This window comes from Drosophila albomicans, chromosome 2L, assembly GCF_009650485.2.
Source record: "Drosophila albomicans strain 15112-1751.03 chromosome 2L, ASM965048v2, whole genome shotgun sequence".
Classification (NCBI taxonomy): Eukaryota; Metazoa; Arthropoda; class Insecta; order Diptera; family Drosophilidae; genus Drosophila; species Drosophila albomicans.
Genome location: NC_047628.2, coordinates 19397963 through 19409323, shown reverse-complemented (window position 1 = coordinate 19409323; position 11361 = coordinate 19397963). Strand labels below are relative to the sequence as shown.

Below are 11361 nucleotides of genomic sequence, written 5' to 3'. Positions count from 1 at the left end.
TGAGTTCTCTTCTAACTCCGCTTCGAAATTGAAAGCTGGGCAATTATTAAAAGTTTCTACAACAAACAAACAAACAAAAAAATCTCAGCAACTAAAGCGGAAATCTTTGCTCATTGCGATGACAAAGCGTTTCGTTGAACTTCCTCAAAGAGTTGCAAGTGAAAATCTACAACAAAAAAAAAAAAAACAAAAATAGTAATTGCAAGTGAAAATGTACTCTCAATGACCGCAAAGATTTATCGAGCGAAAAATAATGAATTTTACAAAAGTCCAAAATTTTTTGCCATTGCAAACTGAAAGTTCTGAGCTGCTCTCCCTTTTCATAATTTTCCATAGACTGTAACTTTCCCAACTTTTCGTTCAGTCTTTCACTCAGTTTTATACAAATATATTTGTTTGTTGGTTTCTTTAGTTTTTTATGGCTCAGGTTAGTTAAGAGTTCCCTGACACATTTCTCGTGTCACAATACAGTTGCGGGTTCTTTTTTTTTTCCCCCAAAGTTGACACCGATCTCGGTCTCCATTAAAGTCAAACCACAAAATTCATAATCATAATCATTAAATGTGCCGCTGCCATTAGCCCAGAATCTGTCCTCTTGTCCTCCTTCAGCTTCGTCGCGGCACGTACATCAACAACAACGATGCCTAATTTTTGGTGTTCTATTCTTGTGGTTCGTTTGTAATAATAATCTATTCGGTTAGATCATTTTTACCCACAGATAACCCACTTTTGCCAACCTCCAACTGGCAACTACCAACTTCCAACTGGCAACTGGCAACTGCTACAGCAGCTGACACAAATCTTTCAATCTGATACACAAATTGCAATAATTACACCCAAACGATGCCACCAGCTCTATGTAGGTACTCTCGTAGTACAACGAGTATCATCTGATATTGTTGCTGTACCTGCAATTTTTTCACTAATTGCCCATGAAAATGTGTTCACGCTGCGCATTGCGCTGCTTTGCCTTATAAATTTCAATTGTAATGTTGCTGCACAACATTAATTACACTGTCTAGCAAAGTCATAGTCGAAGGCAGTTTTGTAGTTGAGTTATGTGTTAGTTTAGTTAATTAGCTATGCAAATTTATTGTTATGAAATGAGCGCAAAACTATTGCTGCTTTTTTTTCTTTTTCTTTTAATTTTTGTTTTTCTCTTGATTGCACTTGATCTCTTTGTTTTGCATAATTACGATAATTTATTACTGCATGGAATGTAAGACAATAAATAATGTAATATTATGTTCATTATATTAATATAATAGTGTGGTAATATATATTATTTTATTTTAATTAAACTCACTTGATTTCATTTAATATTTGTGTTGTTATATACATTTTTAGTTTTTATTTAAAAAAAAGAACAATTTTTTTTAATTTGTAGATGCTTAACTCTTTGTTTTATTACATTATAATAACCATTGTGGAACATTTTAATTTTTAATTTATTTTCAAAGATTTTTCGTTATAAATTACTATATACAGTAATTTATTTTCCTATTTAAAAAGGGATCAGTTTAATAATTATACAATTGGAAATGCATAATTATATGAATATTAATATATATAATATTTATATGTTTTTATTAAATTATCTTCATTTTATTTCACACTGTTATTACAACTCAACTAATTTATCAAAGATCTTGTTAGTACATTATTACATCTTAATGGTTATGAAATATTTTTAAATTGGTAAGTCCGCATTAAATTGACTTAATTGTTTCTGGCAAAGTTAAATGACGTAGCATATGTTTTTTCCTCACTACATTTAATTTCATGTTCCACTAAATTTATTTCTGAAATATTTCAAAATAAACTTGAGAATTGTTGCGTAGTGTAGCTTTGCTAAACAGCCCGAAGTTTAATGATCTTGAGTACTGGCAGATTTTAGATACGAATGGTTATTATTATGATTATATTTTTTTTGGCAAAGCAATTTAAAAGCAAAACTACACTTCCAAAAAATTAGATATATACTTAGAAAAAAGGAAAAGAAGAAGAAAAACTTTCACAATTTTTACTTTCGTCGAGAGTCGCTCGCATTCTAATGCCTGAGCAGAGCGACAACAACAATAGAGTTAACAGCAGCAGCAGCCAAAGTAGCAGCAACAGCTGCTTTGGGTCTATGGGGCGATGGGGCTGCGGTCGAAGTTGGTGTCTCATTAAGTTGTTTGGCTGCTTCTGGCCAAGATCGTTGGCCCCATTACTAAGCCTAGTCTAAACTAAAGTATAAGCCAAAGCTGGCCTCAAGTCATCTTTTAATAATATGTACAAAGAGGTAAGTGCAACACAACGTTATGCTCGCATAAACATTGAAAGTAATCGCAATCATCTTTGGGTTCGGGTTTGGGGACAACACGGGGAAACGGAAGCCAAAAAGACAACAAGAGATTTACATCTATGCCACATGCTAATCAACGTAGAAGAACGCACTCAACTCAATTCCACTTGGTTTGTGGGTGAAATTTGATCAGTTCACAGCTCGCATTCAAAATGGGTGAAGGTGAAGTCCACAAGACACATCTCTGGCAATAGAAGAAGAATAGAGTAGACAACAAAGTTTCAGTCTCTATCCAACACAGCTGATGAGAAAGTTTTTCCAACTTGGTGATCTTAACGCTCACTTGATTTCTGTGTTCTAATAATAACAGACTTAACAACAATGGACCTTTCTTATGTTGATGATGACCACGATGATGATGATGATCATGTTGATGATGATTAAAAATGCCTAATGGCTTTTATATGCAAAATTCATTTAAGCACTTCCCCTTCCTATTTAGTTTTTTGTTTTGGTTTTTTTTACAGACACTTCAATCAGAAAGTTTTTGGATGAACATTTCTCCATATTGGGCAACTGAAGTTGAAACTTAAAAGTTTATGCTTGTCGCCATTGTGTTGTTTTGTTGTCATTATTATTATTATTATCTTAGCTGTTGGCTGTTGTCTTTTGGCTGTCGACTGTTGGTTTATCTTGCTTGCTTCCGTTCAAGAACCCAGAAAACAAAACTGAAAACTTTGTTGACAACATTTTGTGCCACTTTCATGCAAATTGTCCGTTGACTGTTACCTCTGCCCGTTGTCCATTCCATCCATCCACTGTTTGTTTGTTGTCGCTGTTCTTGCTATCATTGTTGTTGTTGTACTTACTGTCGTTGTTATTGTTGCTGCACTTAACATAATTTCGTAACACGCTGTTGTTGTTGGTGTTGTTGCAGTCGTAAAACGCAACGACGTTTTTATTCTTGATGGTATCATTAAACACACAAAGCTTTTCTTCAAAACTTAACTCCACACTTATTATGCTTCATGACTCTTAATGAAGTTGTTGCTGTTAATGAGCATAATGATCATGTTGATGGCGATGACAATATTTGGGTGCCTTTAGGACAGTTGAGTATCAGAATTGCAACACCCATAGGGTAGAGGTGAACAAGCGTTATTTGGAAGCTATAGTCTCGCTTTTCGGTACATAAAATAATAACTATATTATTATTATTTATGATTTCTGAACATTTGGTGGCGATCAGATAAAAAATGCTTTGGCTGACAATCTGGTTTGTTCAGTACTCTATATGGTTTATTGTGAATGGAGTATTATATTAATATAACATATATTTATTATATATAATATACAAATTTTGAATTTTTGGAGTATATTAATTTGGTATATTTTAAGAGCAGATATCTCACAATCTAGCAGACTCGACTGTAACTTTTTACTTCTTATTACTATTTGCGATCCTTTGATATTACATTTTAATGTATTAGTTTTTTTTGTCTTAAACTTAAACTTTAAGAATTGTAGTGTATGTAAATTTGCACTTCCTTTTAAGCAATCAATCGTATTAACTAAAGAGTAAATAATTTACAAGATTTTCCAATTATTTAGTTTTTTGTAATGTTTACCTTGTTCTTGTTTGTATCTTTCCCTTTCCCTTTAAAGTAAGTAAAACATTACTGCAGAGAAATGTTTATATTATATATAATATAATATTTACGTCGATGTTGCAACTTTCTAGTGCTTAAAACTAAGAATGTAAAATGGCTCTGCTTATTAAGCACATTAATTGTTATTTAAGAGGCATAAACTAAACGTTGATTAATGCGCATAATAACTTGCAAGTATTACAATTGAAAATACCGTCATAAAATCAACATAATTTTCCAGCTGTAAATATAGAAATTCCACCATAAAGTCAACATAAGTTTTCCAGTTGTAAAAAATGGAATTATCAATTAATTTTATTGATTGTCTTTAAATAGTTTATACAAAAACTTAAGAGCTACAATACTAAAGGCTAATCGGCTGTTTATCAAAAAGTACTAAATGCTAGAATCATATTAAAAATTTGCACAGCTAATAAATAGTCCTAAAATTAAGTGTTGTGTAAATTTGCATAAATTACGGTATTGCCAAAGAGTCGTGTGGGTTGAAATTGCAAAAGTTGTTGTTGCTATTGCTGCTGTTGTTGCTGCCACACAATCGATCCCGTGAGTACCGTTTGCCAGTTGGCGTCTTCGACAAAAGAAGTGAAGAAGGAGATGCAGATGAAGCTGAAGATGTTACACTGGCCCAGCTATGTATATGCCCAGTCGTCTTCAGCTAAATGGGTTAGCCAGTTGCTGCCACAGGGGAGGCAAGCGTTGTTGTTGTTCGTTGTTGTTGCTGTGTTCTGTTGCATTCAGCAAGACAAGTGGGCATAGTTAGCTGCAGAACTGGGAGTCGCTCTGAAGGTTGTAGTTGCAGTTGCAGTGTCTACAAGGTGCACTGATATTGCTGCTGCTGCAGAGCACGGGGCAGTGTCTTGTGCGGCAAATGGGCGGCGGGGCAGCCGTGAGATGCCAAATGCGATTGTCGCTTGTTGCAACTGCTGCTGCTGCTGCTGCGGCGTTGCAGCAGAACGATGCAAATGCTGATGATTATCACAGATATGGAAACAGTTACCAGCACGCTGCCCAGATTGGCGCTTATATAACGCAGCGAGGCGGCATAGACTACGAGAGAGAGAGAGAGAAAGAGAGAGGAGGGGAATAGAGGGAGTGTTGCAGTTGCAGTTGCAATCACGATTGTCAGTTATGCATCTACTTACACTCATCATCATTTGCATCCGCCTTGGCCCGAGCGGACGTCCAGCTTGCACCATTATAGCCATGTCCCCCCGGCCCCTGATCCACAACTAGTTTGGCATACTTTGTGCCCAGCTGTTCTAGCAAACGTCCCTGTGCCGGCGCCTCGTCCGCCGCCTCCACATCCAGTGCAGAGGCCAAGTTGTTCAGCTCGTTGAGGCGACTCAGGCTGAGAGCTCGCTGGCCCTGCTGTCGATTGGCTGTCAGTGGCTTCTGTTGCGGTTTTTGTGCCAGCTGCTCTGTCTCATCCACTTCCTCCTCTTCTTCCTCCTCGTCTGTTGACTGCTGTGACTCCTCCTCCAGCTGGCCCTGACCCTCGTCCAGCTCTGGTGCCTTTGTTTCCATCACCACAGCTGGCTGCTCAATCGATTCGTATGCCGGCTCCTTCAGCACCAATTCGCTTTTGTTCACATAGCGCATCTGACGCAGTTCTCTGCCCAAACGCTCGTCGTCCGGCTGGAAGGGATCGTTCTGCTCTACGGCAGCTGCCACTCCAGAATTCTTGCCGGGCACTGTGAAGCTGGCACGCACCGTTTGAATGCCCGATTGGTAGCTGCAGACAACCACGAAGCTGTGAAGAACCAAATCATTTTATTTCCCACTTATGTATCTTCCCCTCTTTCAGCCTCTTACCGCCTAGTGCTGTGTGTGAATATGCCTAGGTTCTCCTGCACAGTGATGAATGTCTCCACGGTGTTCGTCTCCGGTTTGACCATGCTGCCACATAGCTTGTGATCGATGCGCATCGTGTATTTATCCGCCGGATCGTTGGCATTGCCCTTAATGCCGCAGTCGCCGCCATCGACGACAATTCGACCACCGAAGTATGGTCCAGTCTCCACCTCAATCTCTGAGGCATGTGCCAGACATTGTGTGGCATGGGCGGAGACTAAATGCGAAAGAGGTTTACATGGTAAGCATTGCAGTTAATAAAATATTACTTTGAACTTAGTTAAGAAAGAAAGATACAGATAAGTGATTTTTATATTGAAATATCTTTTTGATCATAACTACCCATAATGTTATGAAAAAATAAATACAATTTAAAATATTATAGTATTGAAATTGTCCAATTGAATTAAATGAAATATTATAGGATTTTTTGTAGAAAACCTTAATTCATTTGAAAATATAAATGGTGTTTTTTTTTTAAATTACAATAATTTGAAATTGAAAATTCTCAGCTTTAATTTCGGAATTTAATGTGGTCTCATGAAAATATGTAAAATTTCGTGTTTAAAATTTGTTATCTAACTCCTTAGCAAATTAATTAATTAACCAATTTCAATGTGTAATATAAGTCTAAAACAAACATGGTAATCTCCCAGTACAAAATTTCGTCTTCTAACCCCACAACTAATCATTTAGTTTATAATTGAAGTCTAAAGCAACTCCACTAATTTTGGTGTTTAAAATTTGGTATCTCTTTCTAAAACAATTTGGATAATTAACAAACTCTAAACTATTAATTTATTTTTAAAACTAATTTTTTAATCTACGGGTTTAAATTTGTTAACTAATTATATATTAAATAGTATAATTTCCAAGTTTATAATTCTGTTTGCTAATTCCAAATGAAATTGAACAATTATTAGGATTTGCTTTTCTAATTAATTTCTAAAACAAATTGAGTCATTTGAAAGTTTATCTTGTGTAAACAAATTCTATAACTAGTCGTAGAATTATCAGCATATAATTGGTAATCTTATTGTAAAACATAATTATTACAAATTATACAATGATGTATAAAAAGCTTTAGCTAGTTCGGACTTATAGTTTTCTCTGATTTTACCAACTCTGGCATTTTATCAACTTTAAAAGTTTGATGTACTTTTTAAGTACTTTGTCTACATCTAGCGTGCGTTGTACACTTACAGCCCTTGGTGGGTATGATGATGCTCTGGCCAGGCAAGTGAGAGGCAGCCGCTGTTGCGCCTCCACTTTCAATCTCGTTCTCATCGTGGAAGTCGGCGCGTGCGCTGCTGCTGCGTAGGCGTCGCGGCTGCACCGGACGGATGTGGAAGCTGTATCTGGTGGCCATGCGCAGGTTGTCGACGGCGGCGGCAAAGTGCTGCACTTGATGAGTGCTGGCAGTTGACATGGATGAGAGTGGACTGTATAGCAAAGCTAACAAAGCAGAGCATCAGACAAAACTTACTCAGCATCCAGAGATGGCAACTCGGCGATGCTGCCATTCACCAGTTTAACGCGACAACGTTGTGGTCCATAGTTCTGCATTTCACAGTAGAAGATCTGAAAGGCTTTGGGTGGTTCCACATCATCGCTCATATTTGTCACGGCATTGGCATTGGCATTGCCATTTGGCCCATTTGAATTGGTATCTGTGTCATGGGCCGACGTCACGAACTCAACTTCCCAGGTCAAATTCACCGATTTGTAATTTGGTTCACCAGCCACGCCGCGTATCTCTGCAATAGAAGAGGCCCAAATGGGATTCCGAAATGGGGGTTACTCGCATCTACATACAGTATGTAGAATGGGGTTACTCGACAGCAGATGCCGCAACACAATTGTTGCTGTTTCTGCTGTTGCTGCTGTTCATTGAAGTCGAAGCCCAAGTCGATGTTGCTGCTCTTGCATGCAAATCAGTTAGCAACCCAAAGCAAAAGGCAAAAGACAAAAGTGTAAGAAGAGGTGGCCCAAGAACTTGTTTCACAAAAACAAATGTAGTCTACTGCAACTAGCTTTTGGTTTAGTTTTGTTTGCTTGCTGTTCGTTTTTGTATTATTATTATTTCTGTGACTGTTGTTGCTGGAGTTGTGCTTCAGGTGATGGCTGATTTGGCTGAAAGTGTGCCGGGTATTAGCATGTCCAGCTAACAGATTGAAGATGCTGCCAGCAGCCAGCAACCAGCTGTGTGTTCTACAAGTCATCATTAAGTGCCAGTAATGGTCGTAGTCACTGTCAATTGGTTAACTGGAATCAACTCTAGATCTTCGACTAACTGCGGGCACATTAAAGACACGAACTCCATAAATAAATAAAGGAAAACAAGAGTCTTCAGTCCAATGCATGTAAAGGTAGTCAAATCGCTTTGATGAGCAATTAATTGGGGGCATTAAATAATGATTTGAGCACATTTGAAAAGCCTTATAAGATTGTAGCTTCATTTTAGCTTTTTATAGACTTTGAAAGCTAATTTTATTGAAATACTAATCAATCAGCTAAACGCTCGTAAGATTTAGATAATAAAAACCAGGTGGAAAAACAAAAAAAAAGTGTCAACTTATTGATAAATTGCGTAAAATAAAATGAAAACCAAAGTGAAACAAATATATATGAAAATTTGTTTATATTTAAATAGAAATAGCTGCAGTAATATATACAAAATCAGCATAATCTACAATAAAAACTATTCAAAATTCAATTATTATTTTAATGCAATTAGGCAAAAAGAAAAATTTTAAAATATTGAAGAAAAGTCTAAATTAAATGAACTAAAGAATCGTTATTAGTTACTTACAAATAATATTTAAATTGAACTATTGCCCTTCAATAAATAATTACAATTATTTTCATGTAAAAAATGAACTGAAAGTCAAGACGTTAAAAGCGGAAATATTTAGTTTAGTGATCTTCAAAAATTTTGAGCTAATTTGGTAGACTGTAAACATAAAATAACGTTTATTAACGTTGCGGTAATTGCAAAAGATATGTTAGTTTTATTTTTAGCAATTACTCGTTTTAATGTCAGCAATGCGCTAAATAACTCGCAAATCAAGTCAAGTAATTGCAGCCAAATTTCTACTTTGCTGAAGCACAAATCAATGCCACATTTGAGGCATACTATCTTCACACAACAACAGCAACACCAACAGTAACCACCAACAGCATCAGCTTCAACTTCTCCGCCTTTGCGTCGTCGTGTGTATTTAAAGTGCATTTTCTCCATTTCTGCTTAGCAGAACCTTGCATAATGTGCAATTAGAAATGCCATTTTCTGTGCTAAGCAGCTGAAATGTTGTCTGGATGTTTGCCAGCATCTTGTTTGCTCCACGTTATAGCTGCTGTTGCTGCCATGGTTGCTGCTGCAGTGGTTGTAGTTGCTGTTGCTGTCTGTGCTTGTGCTTTTTCCCATGTTGAAATCATTGACACCAATTTTGAATTCGCCAGGCCGCCTCCGTGTTGTATTCGGCATTTAGGCGAAATTCACACAGAGCATACAAACATAAAACAACAACAGCAGCGACAACAGCAGCGACAACAACAGCGGCAGCAGCAGCGACAGCGGCATAAAAAATATAAGAACAACAACAAAATAAACATGGAAAAGTGAAAATGCAAGGCTGGCAAACAGTTGGCACAAATTCTGAGCGATGCGAAATGCCATTAGAACAACCAACATCAAGGTGGCGACAACTTTATCTTGCCAATGCGCCTCCTCTTCTCTCTCTTCCCTTTTCGTCGGCGACTACAAGTCTCTTCTTCATCTTTGGCGATGACAGCTAAGAAAACTGATTGGAAAACTGTCTGTCAGCGTTGAATGACAAACTGACCATGGAAGTTGCAGCATCAGCAAATAAATCGCCTGATTAATGATATACAATACCACAAATATTGTGGTTCAGTGAGCGAGATTTTTTTATTTTGGTTAGTGACTGCAACATGACGTTGCACATTGCCAGCCAAATGTGTGGCATGTGTGTTATGCAATTGCTTTGCAACAGTTCTGGATTTGATTTTTTGGGGCTTTTGGTGTCGATTTAATAGTGTCAGCGGGGGGGGTTAAGCACTGACATTTGCTCTGGCCTAATGACACTTTTGCTCTCGGCAACTGACCATTAAAAGTTGCCGCAATTTCCGCCAAGTTTGTGTTTGCTGCTGTTGCTGCGGTTCTTTCTGTTTTGTGCTGATGGGCGTGGCGGCCTCTTTTTGCGGTTTTGCGCTGGCTGTGGACAGGAAACGTTTGTACAATGCACATTTCCTTGGCTATGCGGAGTGCTCTTGATTGGCAGAAAATAGCTAAAATTAGTGTTAGCGGCAAGTTCGTTGCCTAAGTCTTTTGTTTTTGTATGCACTCGCAAAGCGTGAAACAATTTCGCTGCCAAGGGCAACCCTTTTTTTGTAGCTGTTGCTGCCGCTGCTGATGTTGGCTCGTTGCCAAACAAGGTCTCTCCTTAGGGGGCAGATCAGGCCAGGCCAGGGCATTGCACACGTTGCAAGCTCACAAATCGTGACCAAATGCAATTAGGCAGCCCGCAAACAACAGAACAGAATGCCAAACAAGCTTGCCCAGGAAAAAAAGGGGCAAATGCTATGCGGGGCATTCATTCCTTTTTTTTTGCTGTTGTTCTTCTTCTGTATTTCTCTCCTTAGGACTCACCATATTTGCTGTCTGCAGATGTTTTCAATTTTCCTTCTGCCGCTGTTGTCTTTGACGACGTCTGCGCCGCCTGCTTGGGCTCTGTCAACGACTCATTGTTGTTGCTATTGATGCTGCTGCTGGTTGCTGATATTCGGGCGCGTCGCTTTGCGGTGGCCGCAGCAGCAGCATCTGGCATTGCCGGCAACAGCAATAGCAACAGCAGCAACATCATCGGCAGCAACTTGCAGCTGCTGCTTGCCATTGATTTGTTTGACATTATTTCGCTTCTTTTTTTTTGTGTGTTGTTTGTTTGTTTTGTTGCCCTGATTTATGAAATTTGTTGTATCAAATGTGTGTCAATTGGGCGGCACAAATTGTTATCGGGTTTGTTTTAACTATAATAATTTAATCTTTTTTTTATTTTTGTATTCTATCAGTTTTTTTTTGTTGCTGTGCCACACACGACCAAAAATTTCACTTCTTTACACTGAACACTTTTGCACAGCCGAGCACACTGTGAAATTATTAATAATAGCAATAAATAAATAATAGATAGCTTATGCTATTTTCCGCGTTTGTCATTTGTTTTGCTTTTTGTGTGTTGAACGAAAGACTTGAGCAACAAGCGCTACGGGAAAAACGATAACCGCACGCCTTCGATGGCGTCCCACAACTGAAAGCAGCTTAGCGTCCCAGCTGCGCACGAAGCTCGCCGAAAACCAAATAACAGCTGTTCCGAACAACCAAACAACGTGCAATGCCAAGGCCGCTCGTCCAACAGCGAGAGCGAAAGACACACAGAGAGAACGAGAGAGAGTGAGAGAGTGTGAGTAAGCGAGTGATTGAAAGCTTTTCAGAGCGAGCTTTCTCCTATCATATTCTAACCATATGCTGCAGTT

At 38.2% G+C, this 11361-nt stretch overlaps 1 protein-coding gene across 1 annotated transcript; it reads right to left on the bottom strand.

Annotated features, from left to right (window-relative positions):
- Positions 1-4251: 4251 nt before the first annotated feature.
- On the bottom strand, positions 4252-11122 carry LOC117565774 (uncharacterized). The gene is made up of 6 exons (XM_034245050.2): positions 10481-11122; positions 7295-7565; positions 7012-7223; positions 5770-6025; positions 5100-5707; positions 4252-5004 (listed from the first exon to the last, which is right to left on the bottom strand). Exons 1-6 carry the CDS (start codon positions 10737-10739, stop codon positions 4766-4768), a joined length of 1845 nt encoding a protein of 614 aa, XP_034100941.1. The 5' UTR covers positions 10740-11122; the 3' UTR covers positions 4252-4765.
- Between the last annotated feature and the right edge of the window lie 239 nt (positions 11123-11361).

What these genes read in the sequence shown, in the direction of transcription:
- LOC117565774 (XM_034245050.2), bottom strand. Translation starts at nt 10,739, where the DNA reads ATGTCAAACAAATCAATGGCAAGCAGCAGCTGCAAGTTGCTGCCGATG. An exon ending in TTGCCATCTCTGGATGCTGA is followed by an intron (nt 7,224 to 7,294) that starts GTAAGTTTTGTC and finishes GTCAACTGCCAG; the next exon opens with CACTCATCAAGTGCAGCACT. An exon ending in GGATGCAAATGATGATGAGT is followed by an intron (nt 5,005 to 5,099) that starts GTAAGTAGATGC and finishes TCTCTCTCGTAG; the next exon opens with TCTATGCCGCCTCGCTGCGT.